Source organism: Ammospiza caudacuta, chromosome 18, assembly GCF_027887145.1.
Source record: "Ammospiza caudacuta isolate bAmmCau1 chromosome 18, bAmmCau1.pri, whole genome shotgun sequence".
Classification (NCBI taxonomy): Eukaryota; Metazoa; Chordata; class Aves; order Passeriformes; family Passerellidae; genus Ammospiza; species Ammospiza caudacuta.
The window spans coordinates 12,028,323-12,043,382 of record NC_080610.1 but is presented as its reverse complement, the minus strand read 5'-3'; the positions used below and the strand labels follow the sequence as shown (position 1 = coordinate 12,043,382).

The 15,060-nt window shown below is 52.4% G+C and overlaps 1 protein-coding gene across 1 annotated transcript; it reads left to right on the top strand.

The window, feature by feature from the left end:
• The first annotated feature begins 492 nt into the window (after positions 1-492).
• On the top strand, positions 493-14,630 carry WSCD2 (WSC domain containing 2). The gene is made up of 8 exons (XM_058816868.1): positions 493-877; positions 3,576-3,690; positions 5,115-5,299; positions 6,014-6,135; positions 7,295-7,469; positions 8,820-8,984; positions 10,700-10,900; positions 14,184-14,630. The coding sequence occupies exons 1-8, from the start codon at positions 502-504 to the stop codon at positions 14,534-14,536; spliced, it is 1,692 nt and encodes a 563-aa protein (XP_058672851.1). The 5' UTR covers positions 493-501; the 3' UTR covers positions 14,537-14,630.
• Positions 14,631-15,060: the final 430 nt, after the last annotated feature.

The window sequence follows — 15,060 nt, the reverse complement described above, 5'->3', positions numbered from 1 at the left end:
TCCTTACACAAAGGGTGCCGGGCAGCATTCCAGGCTCCAGGCGCGTCCAGGCACCTTCCATCCTTTGTCTGAGCGGGCAGCGGGGCCGTTCCCATCCCAGCGATGCCTGACGGAGCCGCTGCCGCCGGGAGCGAGGAGCTGCGGCAGCCGATCGGCTTTCAAATCACCTTCAAACCTCGATTCCCTTAACATGATCCCTCCATCAGCGCGGTCCCCGGGGCACAGCCGGGCAGGAGAATAAACCGGGCGCTGGAGGTGACAGCCAGCGCTGGAACACCCCGGCCACCACGCGGGGTGACAAAATCCACCTTCCCCAGCACTCCAAGACTTTTTTAGGGTCGGGCAGCAGCTCTGCACGACCTCGCCCTGCAGCTTTCACCCCATTTGCTCGCTGGGATTCTCCTCCAAGCCAGGCGGGATAATCCCCACCCTCAGAGCATCCCCGGAGCCGCAGAGCATCATCCCCGCGGCGCCGGCTGCCGGGGAAGGGATGAAGACGCTATGGCCAAGCTTTTGCTGAAACTCCAGCGCTATTTTCGGCGCAGACCCGTGCGTTTCTTCACTCTGCTGGCGCTGTACCTGGCGGCGGGCAGCTTGGTGTTCCTGCACTCCGGTTTCTCCGGGGAGCCCAGGGTGCCGGGGAGCCCTCGGAGCCCCGCGGCCGCAGAGGGGCCGGGGCTGCCCTACCTGGGGGTGATGCAGCTCAGCCGAGGCTTCAAGGCGGCGGCCACGATGCCGGCGGGGGCCCGACGACACGGGCCATGGTTCAAAAGCACCTCCAAGGAGCCGTCGGACAGGGGGAAGCCCCGGGAAAACGGCGGCACCAGGAGCCGGACGGTGCGGGGCAGGAGCGGCCGCGAGAAGGAGGAGGACAGAGGTGAGGGAAGGGGACGTGTGGCAAAGGGGTGTCCCTGCTTTTGCCTCTCCATCACGAGTTGGGGAAGTGGTGTCTGAGCTAGGCAGGACCACAATCCCCCCCAGGAAATGTATATTTATTTATTTATTAATCCATAAACGACATGCATGCGCTACTGGAGCGCCAAGGTTTTCTTCCCACATCCCTCGGGGATGCTCTGGGGAGCAGCATCCCACTCTGGAGAACATCAGTCCAAAGAATATTTCCAGAAGGATCTTCTCCCTCCTTCTTCCCTCTTTCCTCTCCTTCCTCCCCAAGTGCCAATAATGTGCTTTTATTGTTCCATCTTCACTCTTTCCCCCCGGTGCATCACTGAGCTCTGAGCCCCCCCTTGCTGTTACAGGTGATTTTGGGGGGATGCTGTGCCCCGTCTTCCTCCCACTCTTTGGCTCTGGCAGGGGCCAAATTCAGTTTTCATTCTGTTGGCCTGAATCAACCCAAAATCCACGTTTGTGTGGGTGTTGTGTCGAGGCAGGAGCTGGCTGTGATTCCCATGGAAGTGCACACAGGGCTGGGCTGTGGCCTCTGGAGCCAGGAGATCCCTGCCTGGCTGGGGTCTTGTCAAGTGGGCCCATTATTAATGATCAAGGATGAAAAAATGGAATCATTCCCACTGATTTTTAAAATTACATTTATTTATCCTGAAGGCAGCCAAAACTGTGTATTCTGTGGGATTTGGGTGGAACCCCCAACCCCAGAGCAAACTGGGGCTTTCCCAGGGGTCCAGGCTTGATCCCCCCAACCTGGGCTGCTCCCAAGGCATCGAGGGCTCCTCCTGCTCCTCCTCCTCCTCCTCCTCCTTCTCCTCCTCCTCCTCCTCCTCCTTCTCCTCCTCCTCCTCCTCCTCCTCCTCCAGCAGGATGTGGTTTGTTCATTCCAGGAATGATGCTTGGTCCAGGAAAAGTGATGCTCACAGGATTTTGTCCTGCTAAAAGGAGCTGGAGGGGTTCCCCCATTGTGACCCCGCTCTGAGGGGTCTCTGGGGTGTTTTGGTGTCTCTCTTAATGCAAACTGACTGCCGAGCAGCCTCAGCAGAAGGTCCCTGAGGCCAGGCTGTCTGTTCCTATAAACACCCCAAGCAGTGCCCATGTCCCAGGCCATATGTCCCGTGTGCTCCAAGATTAACCTCATCCAGCTCTGCCAGCAGGGATGGGATGCTGGCCTTGGGATTCCTGGGTTTATCTGCTCCCAGCTGCTCTGGGAATATCATTTTCCCCTTGGAGCATCTTGGCAGCTCCTGAGTGGGATGGTGTGGAGAGAAATGCAGCATCTTGAGAAATCCCACATGCCCGGTGTTCCTGGTGTGGCTGGCAGAGCTCCCCCCTCACTTCCCTGCTCCTCTGGAGCCCTGGGATATCTGGCAGGAACAGGTGGATTTAATGGTGCTGGTAATTAAGTGGGGACAGCTTAACGAGGTGGTTGCCACATGAAATCATTCCAGAGGGGATACTGCTCCAAAAATCAGGTTTAGGGAGTGATGTGCAGCTCCCTCTCCCTCCTCTTCCTCTTCCTCCCTCTCCCAGCAGTGTCAGGTGAAGGTGTGGGTGGGGAACAGCCCTGTCTGCCAATGCAAACCCCCTGTGGGAAGGGGCATCTCCTGCCTCCATCCAGGGAGGATTTTTAGGCAGTGAAGCCAAGGGAAGCAGGAACAGACCCCAACCCTCAGCCACATCCATCTCTGGTGCCTTCCTGGACAAGTCCAGCCATTCCCACCTCTGACACACAACCAAGCAATTCCATGAGGATGGAGGGAGCAGCCACCCCAGACAGGGAGCTGGAACCATCCCTGTATCCCCAGCTCTGGGAAAAATGGGGTGCTTGGGGAATTTAGTGACAATCACTGGGTTGATGTGTGTGTCTGTTCACAGCTGTGTTTCCAGCAGGCTCCAGAATTCCTCCTGGAGAGGTCCAGCTCTCCCTGCAAACTGCCAGTCCCAATCTCCCCCTCCTCTTGTGTCCTTGTCTGTCCCTAATTATTCCAGCTGGCTTCCCAATAAGTGGCAGCACGCATATGCCAGGAGCACTGGGTTGAAGGTAATGCACATCAGTCACTGGCTCCGTGCAAGTGTCTGGAGCCATCCCACACCCACTGGAACCCTCTGACCTGCCAGGACCTGCTCATCCTGTGAGAATGCTGTGTGGACTAACTGGGAGTGATGGCTCTGCTGGTTGGAGTTATCTGGCACATTTCTCTCCATCTTCCTCCTCTTTGGCCTTCAGGCTGGCTTGGGAAGGAGGCCCCAGCACTGGTGGGGTCTGTGCTGTGCTGGAATAATTGGGAATGGGGGATCTGTGCTTGGGGCACACCATGGATGGGGTGAGCTGGCTCAGGGACCCCACGGAGGTGTGGAAAGCAGGGAGGAGGTGAGAAGTGTTATCCCAGAGCGTGCCTTGGAATTGGAGTGGCACAGTGAAAGAAATTCCTTCCTGTGAGGATGGACAGGCTCTGGCACAGGGTGCCTGGAGAGTCTGGCAGTGTCCAAGGCCAGGCTGGACAGGGCTTGGAGCACCCTGGGACAGTGGAAGGTGTCCCTGCCTGGTTTGGACCCGGAGTTTCCAAACCAAACAACCAGGGAATGCTGCTGCACATCCCTATTTAGGGATAAACCAAGAGGGGTGGGCTCAGAGGGTTGTGACCCTGTCCCCTGTGTGTCCCCAGCCCGGTACGTCGGCTGCTACGAGGACAACACCCGGCAGAGGACCCTGCGCGGGATGTCCTTCTTCGACTACAAGAAGATGACGGTGTTCCGCTGCCAGGACAACTGTGCCGAGAGGTGGGGACGGGGACAGGGCCTCCATGAACCCCTGCACGTTCCATCAACCCCTGCACACCAGCTCCAGCAACCCTTTCCCACCATCTCCATCAATCCTTGCACACTGTCCCTCTCAATTCCTGCCCACCAGCTCCATCAATCTTTCCCACCATCTCCATGAATCCCTGTGCACTGGCTCCATCGGTCTTTTGGGTTGGGATGGGATGGGATAGCATAGAAATGGAATATCATATCATATCATATCATATATCATATAATATCATATCATGGATTAGGATATGATAGGAAAATAGGGTAGGATGGGACAGGATGGAATGGAATAATAGGATAGAACAGACCAGGAAAAAATAAGGATAGGATAGGATAGGAAAGAATTGCAGAATGGGATGGAATAATGGGTAGGATAGGATTAGGACAGGATGAAATGGAATTAAATTATATGATATTATATGATGGATTAGGATGTGATAGGAAAATAGGATAGGATGGAATGGAGTGGAGTAATAGGAGAGAATAGACTAGAAAAAATAAGGATAGGATAGGACAGAATTGCAGAATGGGATGGAATAATGGAAAGGATGGGACGGGACAGGATAGGATAGGATAGGACAGGATAGGATAGGATAGGATAGGATGGAATTAAATTATATGATATTATATAATGGACTAGGATATGATAGGAAAATAGGGTAGGATAGGAGGTAGGATAAGATAGGATGGAATGGAGTGGAGTAATAGGATAGAACAGACTAGAAAAAATAAGGATAAGATAGGAAAGGATTGCAGAATGGGATGGAATAATGGATAGGATAGGATTAGGATAGGATAGGATTAGGATAGGATAGGATCTGATGTTTGCAGTTGGAAGTGCCCTAAAAGAATCATTAGCCCAAAACCAAATGCCTGGGAGGCACTGCTGATCCCAGCACTGGCCATAATCAGGAATGCTCCATGGAATGGAATGGAATGAATAGGATGGGATAGGATGGGATAGGATAGGATAGGATAGGATAGGATAGGATAGGATAGGATAGGATAGGATAGAAATGGAATTAAATTATATTATATAATGGATTAGGATATGGGTAGGATAGGAGGTAGGATGGGATAGGATGGAATGGAATGGAGTGGAGCAATAGGATAGAACAGACTAGAAAAGAATAAGGATAGATAAGGATAGGATATGAAAGAATTGCAGATTGGGATGGAATAATGGAAAGGATAGGATGGGATGGGATAGGATAGGATAGGATAGGATGGGATAGGATGGGATAGGATATTTTCAATTGGAATTGCCCTAAAAGGATCATTAACCAAAGAATGAATCCCTGGGATGCACTGCTGATCCCAGATAAGCAGCAATGCTCCTTCCACACCCCCTGGAGCCGGGGGAGATGTGCTGAGACCCCATTTCCCCTGGGCAGGGGGTACCTGTACGCGGGGCTGGAATTCGGAGCCGAGTGCTACTGCGGGCACAAGATCCAGGCTTCCAACGCCAGCGAGTCCGAGTGCAACATGGAGTGCAAGGGGGAGCGGAGCAACACCTGCGGCGGCATCAACCGGCTCTCCATCTACCGCCTGGAGCTGGCCCAGGAGTCCGCACGCAGGTGTAAGTTGGGGGCTGACCCCAGCTCAGCTCTGGGATGGGGGGGACTTATCTTGGTGCTGGAGGGGTGATCCTGGCATTCCCGAGCCAGGTCGTGGCTCCATGGAGGTTTTTGGAGAGTGGTTCTTGAGTCCGGGGTAGTTTTGCTGCTGCAAACATCAGGAGTCTCCTTGTGGGGATGCTGCTGGCTGGGGTTGGGTGGAATGAAGAGCCCCAAGGATTCCTGCTGGGATTTAGGGAATTTTGGGAGATTTTGGGTGGAGATTTCTTTCCCCATGGCCAAACAGGACCATCAGTGTCTCCTGTATGTGCTGCAGGATGAAGGATGTGTGGGAATTCCAGACAGAGCTGAGAGTGCTCCCTCGTTTGGCTCCCAATTATAATTACCCACATTCCCTGCTCACCTTTCCTCATATCCAAGGAATGGGAAAGGGGATGGCAACAACCAGGAATGCACAAGGGGCTGATGGTATCCAGGACCAAGGATGGGATTCCAGACCTGACCAAACCTGGCCCTGCTCCATCCCTGGGATCACGGAGCTGATAAAAACAGCCAGGAAAAAAAAAATTATCCCTGATTTTGTTACCAGTGTTTTGCTCTGGTTGTGGCTGCACTGCTGGAGCCGCTGGAGCAGTTGGGAATGCCGTGTCACACAGAATGGCAGCAGTGGCATTTTTGGAGTGTCACTGGGGCCTCTCCCTGTCTCTCTCTCCCAGATGGAAGCGCGATATTCCGGGGGTGCTTCCGCCGGCCGGAAAACGTCTCCATCGCCCTGCCTGCCAGCCAGCTCATGCTCAACATGTCCGTGGATAAATGTGTGGATTTCTGCACAGAGAAGGTACTGGGAAAAACTCCTCTTCTTCATCTTTGTTTCCATCACCATCATCAGAGTCACACTGGGAGATCTGAACCTGGTTTAGGGATATCATTTTTGTGTATCCAAGAAAGGGATAAATGGATTTGTGTCCCGGCCACAGGAAGGAGTGGAGTCAGCAGCAGGCCTGGGAAAGTTTGGGAATGAGCATCGCAGAATTAGAGTTTAGGTTGGAAGGGGCATTTAAAGGAGCCACCATGGGGTCCTGCTCTGGTCCAGGGGTCTCATCCTGGGGCGTGGTGCCTCCAAAAAGGAGGGGAAAAGTTGGCAGTGGGAACTGATGGAGGGTGGATGCTGGAAATGGTCTGGAATGATGCTTGAAATAGGTTGGAAGGATGCTGGAAATAAGGCGGAAGATGCTGGAATTGGAAGAATGCTGGAAAGGGTTGGAAGGAGGCTGGAATGGGATGGAATGGGCTAGAACAATGCTAGAATTGTCTGGAAGGATGCTGGAATTGGAATGATGGTGGAATGGTCTGGGAGAATGCTGGAAATGGATGGAAGGAAGTTGGAAATAAGGTGTAAAGATGCTGGAGTTGGGAGAATGTAGGAGTGGTCTAGAATGGCGCTGGAAATGAAAGGATGCTGGAAGGATGCTGGAAATGGTCTGGAATGGTGCTGGAATGTTTTGGAATGATGCTGGGATTGGGAGGATGCTGGAAATGGTCTGGAATGATGCTGGGATTGGAAGGATGCTGGAAATGGCCTAGGAGGATGGTGGAAATGTTGTGGAATGATGCTGGAATGTTCTGGAAGGATTCTGGAATGGCCTGGAAGGATGCTGGAATTGGAATGATGCTGGAATGGTCTGGAATGATGCTGGGATGTTCTGGAAGGATGCTGGAATGGTCTGGAAGGATGTTGGAATTGGAATGATGTTGGAATGGTCTGGAATGATGCTGGGATGTTCTGGAATTATGTTGGAATGTTCTGGAATGATTGTGGGATGTTCTGGAATGATGCTGGAATTGGAACGATGCTGGAATTGGAATGATGCTGGAACGTTCTGGAAGGCTGTTTCAAACCACCCCGCCCTGCCCAGCGAGGGCGAGCGCAGGGGCGCCAAGGCTCTGCCACGGCTGGGGGGCGGTGCCAGCGCCGTTCCCTGTGCCCATCCCGGCAGGAATTCCCGCTGGCAGCGCTGGCGGGCACCACGTGCCGCTGCGGCTTCCCCAGCACGCTGTTCCCGCTGCACGAGCGCGAGGACGAGCAGCTCTGCGCCCACAAATGCGCCGCCGAGGAGTTCGAGAGCTGCGGCTCCGCCGACTTCCTGCTGGTCTACCAGACACAAGTGCAGGGTGAGCTTCTCCCCCGACCTTTTCCCCCCAAAAAAATGAGTTTTTATTCTCCTTCTGAGGATGGAAATTCATTATAAACTTCAAAATTCCCATCGGGTTAAAAATGATGGGAATTTTGAGTGGGTAAAAGGGTGTGAGTGTGTTCATAGGGGTCCAAGGATGAGGGAAGAGACGAGGATCTGACTCCGTGTTTCAGAAGGCTGATTTATTATTTTATGATATATATTATATTAAAACTATACTAAAAGAATAGAAGAAAGGATTTCATCAGAAGGCTAGCTAAGAATAGAAAAAGAAGGTAATGATAATAAAGGCTGACTGTGATTGGCCATTAATTAGAAACAACCACATGAGACCAATCAAAGATCCACCTGTTGCATTTCACAGCAGCAGATAACCATTGTTTACATTTTGTTGCTGAGGCCTCTCAGCTTCTCAGGAGAAAAAATCCTAAGGAAAGGATTTTTCATAAAAGATGGCTGTGACAGAAGGGAGACTTCTACTCACTCACCTTCTTCCCTATGGCACTGTTGGTATTGTGATCTATCCTACAACTTGCAACATGATTTGCCTCAGACCCTTACATCACAAAATTCTTCACTCACCTACCATTTTTCCTAATGGCAATACTCATCCTAATCATTGCCAACAACCTCAGTGTGAGGATCCTGCTAAAAATGAGTGGGTTTTAATTCCCCTGGTGAGCTGTGGTTGGTGCCTGGCTCAGCTGCAGGGCACAGCAGATTCTGCCTCTGGCGGGATTCCTCCTTCCCAGGGTTTTCCCACCTTTCTGTGTTCTCATGGGAGTCTGCTATCCAGACAAGCTCCAGGGAGAAATGTGGGGTGGAAAAAGACAGAACATTCCTGAGAGAGCAGTGAGCCAGGGAAGCATTGGGAGAAAGGAAAACTGTTCCCAAGAGAGGAAAAGAAAAGGCTGAAGGGAGCAAGTGAGGACTCAAATTTGGGTGGTTTTGGGTCTGTCTTGTCAGACAACGATCCTTTGGTGTTTGGGGCTGTGCTGGAAATGCTGTTCCATTGATTCATTGAAAAAGCAGGAGTGTTTCTTGGCACAGGAATCCCTGTTAGTCACTCTTCCCTAAGCACACAGCTGGGAATGGCAGAGAACTTGCCATTGGGAACTTGGGAAAAATCCTCTTAGGACTTTTTGAGTGTTTAGGACTCTTTGAGATGCCCAGAATCCTTTGGGATGTCCCTCTAAGCCTTAGGCAAGGCCCCTTTTCCCTGCCCAGCCCCTTCCCCAGCGTTTTCCCGGGAGAGGCAGAGTTTCCTCAGACATCCCAGTGGGTCCAGCAGCTTTCCATGACACATTCCTGACGTGTCTCCCTGCAGACAACCGCTGCATGGACAGGAGGTTCCTGCCCAGCCGTGCCAAGCAGTTGGTGGCCCTGGCCAGTTTTCCTGGAGCTGGGAACACCTGGGCACGGCACCTGATCGAGTTGGCCACCGGCTTCTACACCGGCAGCTACTACTTTGATGGCTCCCTGTACAACAAAGGTGAGGAGAGGGCACTCCTGGGGTGCCACTCCAGCTGGGGACAGCCCTGGTGGCATCCCAGGGGCTGCAGGAAGGGCGGAGCAGGGCTGGGTGTGAGCGCTGCTGCTCCATGGGGTGGTTTGGGCTGGAGTGTCCTGGTGAGGGAATTCCTGCCTGGGAGGGTGGGGAGGTCCTGGCAGGGGTTGCCCAGAGAAGCTGTGGCTGCTCCACCCCTGGGAGTGTCCAAGGCCAGGCTGGACAGGGCTTGGAGAAAGCCGGGGTAGTGGAAGATGTTCCTTTCCAAGGAGGTTGGAATGAGATGAGCTGTAAGATCCCCTCCAACCCAAAGCATTTGGGGATTCTGGTTCTAATAACCTGCCCCATTTCCAGCTCCCTCAATTTAGAACCACTCATGACAATTTTATCTGGAGACATTGAAGATTTCCCCTGTTATTCCTTCATTTTTTGTGGCTTTGAGAGGAAATTTCCCTCTTCCTCAGCTGTGGTGGAGTTGGGATCTATGCTTGTGCCATGTTGGTGGGGTCTGTACCCAGGTTATTCCCTAAATCCCCATTTTCCTGACATTCCCTCCCAATTCCTGCCAAATCCAGCCTTGCAGGAGGGAGATGTTCAGTGAGGGAGCAATATCCCAGCCCCCAGGGTGCAGCAGCATCCCAGGGAAGGCAGCAGCAGTGGGAAAAGCCTTGGCTGGGTTTTGCTGAGCCACACGAGCGTGGGCTCCGTGTTCGTTCCCTGTCGGAGGGGCCAGGAGGTATCCAGGCAACCAGCAGATTTATCCACTGCTGAGAGCCAATTACACCTCTCTAATTGATGGAATACAGCTCCTTCCAGCTTATCCCCCACTCCAGGTGCCTTCCAGGGGCTGGGATTGATGCTGGCTCAGCCCCGTGCTCAGTGCAGGGTCCCCTCCCTGAACCCCCCCATGGCATCACCCCCACCTTGGGCCGATCCCCTGCCCCACAGGCACAAGGGTTTCCCTTTCTTTATTTATTAGAGGTCTCTTCCAACCTCATTATTCTGTGATTTCTGGGAGAGTTTCAGCTGTGCTCAGGGAGGTTATAGCCATTAAATCTGCCCTTGACCCCTCAGAACAGGCACAAGAGCCGAGTGTGGCCAGGGAGATGTCACCCTGAGAGGCCCCTGTTCCTGTGAGCCACCCACTCATCAATTTTATGAGACTCATAACATGGGAAAATAAATTATTTCCATCTGGGAGAGGGATGCAAATCCTCCTTCACTCCCCAGCTGCTTTCATCATCCAACTGGATTTTGCAACCTGATATCCCTGTGATGTTCCCTTTCATGGAACCGTGGGATCCTTTGGGTTGGAAAAGCCTTCTGAGGCTGAATCCCGCTGTTCCCCCAGCTCTGCCAAGGCCACCACGTCCCCAAGTGCCACATCCACAAGGCTTTTAAATCCCTCCAGGGATGGGAGCTCCATCACTGCCCTGGGCAGCTGTGCCAAGGATTGATCACCTTTTGGGTGGGGATATTTTCCCTCATATCTCATCTAAACCTTCCCAGCACAGCTTGAGGCCATTTCCTTTAATCCTGTCTGGTTTCCTCTGGGAGCAGAGCCCAACTCCCCCTGTCCGTCCCCTCCTGTCAGGGATTTGTGCAGATCCAGAATGTCCCCCCTGAGCCTCCTTTTCCCCAGGCTGACCCCCTTTCCCATCTCCCCATTACTCCCATTAATCCCAGCTCTATCCGGGCAGGATTCAAGGGCGAGCGGGACCACTGGAGGAGCGGGAGGACCATCTGCATCAAGACCCACGAGAGTGGGCAGAAGGAGATCGAGTCCTTTGACTCTGCCATCCTGCTCATCCGCAACCCCTACAAGGCCCTGATGGCCGAGTTCAACCGCAAGTACGGGGGGCACATCGGCTTCGCCGCCCACGCCCACTGGAAGGGCAAAGGTAGGGCAGGGAATCCTCTGGGAATTGGTTGGGTGTAGGAGCGTTGGGGGGTCAGGATGGACGGACACAAGAGATCTCTGCAGCCAGGTTGAGGAACTTGTGGTTTATTGCAAAGGGCCTGGGTGCAGGGCCCTGCTGGGAGCTGCCAGCCACAGCTCAGAGCAGGCGCCAAAGAGGGAGAGAGAGATAAAGAGAGTGGTAAAGAGGATGAGAGAGCGAGGTTCCCAATACAATACAATAAATCTTCTGGTCCTGGAACTTGGGGTTTATTGCAAAGGGCCTGTGTGCAGGGCCCTGCTGGGAGCTGCCAGCCACAGCTGGAGCAGGCCTGAGAGAAGAGAGGGGTAGAGAGGATGAGAGAGTGAGAGAGTAAGAGGGTAAGAGAGTAAAAGGATAAGAGACCAAAAGTGTAAGAGAGTCAGGTTCCGTTACAATACAATAAATCTTCTTCTGTGTTGAATATCCTAATTCTCACTAACCAATCTAGTACAATATACAAATCCTAGAGCATTTCCATACAGCCTATAAGAATCACTACATCACCATACTGTGTTATATTTTAAACCCTAAAAACTCCTCTTTGGGCCCCTTCTGCCAAGCTAGTAGGGTCTGCTCTGACCCCTGGACCTATCTGCAAGCAGAAGGAATTGTTTCATCAAAAGGGGATTACCTTCAGCCAGCCACACCATTGTTTTCCAGTTGTTCAGTAACTGAGGTATCTCAAAGCTTGGTTTCATTTCAATCCCGCCTATAGTTTCTATATTCTCAAAATCTTTTGCCAGCTAATCATATTTATAAGACTTTCCTGTTTCACCTTCCCCAACAGTTGGGAAAGCCCAGCAGAGCTGGAGTTGGGTGTGCATGGGGGAAATTTTGGGCTGTGCCAACATTTTGGGCCATCTCCTGGTGTAACCGTCATCTCTTGGTCGTAGGTTCCCGTGTTGGGTGGGATAAGATGGGAAGGGATGGAGCAGGACAGCAGGACCAGGCAAGGATGGGCATCTCCTGTCCCCAGGGAGGGGTGGCAGTCCCCAGCCCATCCCTGTGGTTTCCAGGTGTTATTTCCACGTGTCCAGCTGCTCCCCAGCCGCCACCTTTCCCACGCACAGGCGCGTGCCAGAGGCTGCTTAATTACAGCAATTTCCAAATTGCTGTTGTGGGATTGACTTCATTGGAAAGAGTTAAAATGTTTAGCTTGATTGAACATCTGCTACCCTTAATTCTGAGTTTATTTAAGGGGAGCTTTGGCTGCTTGTGGCTGGGATGTGCCTGGATTTCGTTATCTCCATGTGCTCACAGTGCTGGGCACAGCCCAGCCCTGCTCTCCCCATCCCATAAAACCAGCGGGGTGTGGTGTCCCCCACTTCCTCAACCAACATCCTTGGGCTGGCACTGACCCCACTGTGGTGGCACAGGAGCCTGTTGGTGGATTTTTTCCCCATCCATTTGTGGATAGAGCCAGGATTGGTATCCCAGCACCACATGGAGCCTCCTGAGCCTTCTCAATCCTTGTCCACGGATCATAGGGAGCCTCCTGAGCTTTCCCAATCCCAACCTCCTCCCCAGCCTGTCCCTTCGTGTCTCTGAGGGGAGGGAGATCCAGAGGGGACCATGCCAGCACAGCCTTGTTTGGATGCACTTCAAATATATCACCAATTTTTTTCCAGAGGATATGTGGCGTAATTAGGGTTAATTGTCAGGTAAATTAACCACTACTGGGAAAGATGGAGATTTTCCATTGCATGGTTGAGGACCCCATTCCCAGCTGGAGAGGCCCCTGAACACAGAGCATGAGGGTCCCATTTCTGGCCTTCCCTGAAGCCCAGCTCTCCATATTATTTTCTTCTCCCAATAGCTAATTTTGGGACTAATTTGAGAAAAAAATCCCTGGGCCCTCTCTCCAGCCTCACGCCCAGTGCTGAGGGGGTGTTTTCCCATTTCTCCCAGCCCATTCCCAGCCCTTGTGAGGCCAAACTCCTGTTTGGTTCCGTGGCATTAATTTTACGACATCCCTGGAGCGGCTCCAAAGCAAAGTTTTATGTGCTGTGATTACACAAGGTGAATTGTCCTGGATCTGTTTAATGGAACACATCCTGTGGTTAACGATTCCTCAGGGAATTTAACCCAGTCCAGCTGTTAATCAGGCCTTGGTTTTGTGGGGAAGACATGAGGAAGAGGGAGATGCCTGGAGCTTTAATGCAGCACTGCCAGGAGAGAGGCGGCTGATTATTGGTGTCTCATCATCCCACTCACCACCTGATTTGAATGGCAGGATCAATTAGCCAGAAGGTTAATTGAGATGTTCCAGCAGGGATGGGAGAGGACACAGGGAACATCCACTCACATCTGTTGCAACCCTGGATGCTGAGAATTTTAAACTATCTGTGCTGAAAGGCACAGACCCCCAAGAGAACACTGCATTTGACCTGAGGCTGTGGAGAGGGCTTCTAAAATTGATGAATAGCACTGGGTTTATGGGTGTGGAGTTGGTTAGAAGTGTGTGAAAAAACTTAGATTTGGGGATTTAGTATATGGTGATATATGGGTGCCAAGATGGAGAATTTTGGGCGTGGGTTAGGTGTCTTTTTTGCACCTCCTTCTTCACAAATCTGCATAGTTTTCTTCTCTGAGTCTCAGTGGTCAAGATGACCCTGAGGTGTTAGAAAATCTCTTTTTCCCAGCCCTGAGATCGAAGAAGGAGTCAGGATTCTTCAGCTGTGGTTTTCAAGATTTTTTATTTTCTTTTATCCATAACATTCCTTTTCTGACCTGTTGAGGTCTGTCTAGCAAGTCAGTCTGTGGCACATTGACCATCCTGGAGGCTGTGTTATCTTTTTATACTAAAAACTGTACATTATTTAAAATAATTTTCCAATACCTATCACCTATGTTAGACAGTCTGTCTCTAAACCAATCCAAAAGTGCCACCATCACAGCAGAAGATGGAGGCTAAGAAGAAGAAGGAGAAAGACAGAACCCGCCAGATTCTTCCATCTTGCCTCCTGAACCCCCATTCTAAAACCCCCAAAATTCTACATCTTTCACCTTGTGATAAATTCACTAACATTCTACTCAAACCCTTGTGGCTTGTACACCTTCACACAGAGTTGGTAGTTTTTTCCATGGGTTAAAATCAAAGGCACGGGTGTCTTTGACTCTGTGCCAAGGTCTCCAAGCCCCCTGCCAGGGTCCCGAGTCCTCCAGAGGATTCTCCTGGGCTCCAACATTTTCTCTAATTGGGTGAAACCCCAATACACATCCCCTTCTCCTTTTTTTCCCCCAGAATGGCCGGAATTTGTGGCTAATTATGCCCCGTGGTGGGCAACCCACACTCTGGACTGGCTGCGCTATGGCAAGAAGGTGCTGGTGGTGCACTTTGAGGACCTCAAACGCGACCTGTTCGTGCAGCTGCAGAGGATGGTGGCCCTGCTGGGTGTCACGGCCTGTGAGGACAGGCTGCTGTGCGTGGAGGGACAGAAGGATGGAAACTTCAAGCGTTCTGGGCTGAGGAAGCTGGAGTACGACCCCTACACGGCCGAGATGAGGAAGGCCATCAGCGGCTACATCCGCACCGTGGACGCCGCCCTGAAGCTCCGCAACCTCTCGGGGGTCCCTGAGGATTATTACCCCAGATGATGGTGACCACAGCGGGGGGATGGCGCCCAGGGGTGGCTCTGTCCTCCCAGATTCTGCCTAATTCCACCCAGTGGGTGGCTCCTCTTTTAACCCTCCATGTGCTGCTGTAGCTGTCGGTCACTCCCTGCATGAGCCGCCGCAGGTCCCCAGCCACTGCTGAGCTTTTTTTTGGCCAACCTGGGGACATGGGTGCCTTCCCTGCTCCCCACAGGGTCCCCTGCTCCTGTTCTGGCTGCCCCAGCCCTCCTGGGAAGGGCAGGGGGATGTTTGTGTCCCCTCAGGCTCTCCTGGGGACGTCGAGCTGCTCAGGCTTTGGTGGACCCAGAGCTGAGCTCCTTGGGCTGGGTGTCCCCAAAATCCCAGCCCTGCAAGGATTCCACTTGTCCTTGGATGGAATCTTCAGCCTTCCCAAGGGAGGATGGACCAAGGGTGTGGCACTCTCCTGGATCCTGTCTGAGGTTATGGGATGGCAAAGCTGTGCCAAACCTGGTGCCTGCGGCCCATTGAGCCATCCTGTGGCTCCC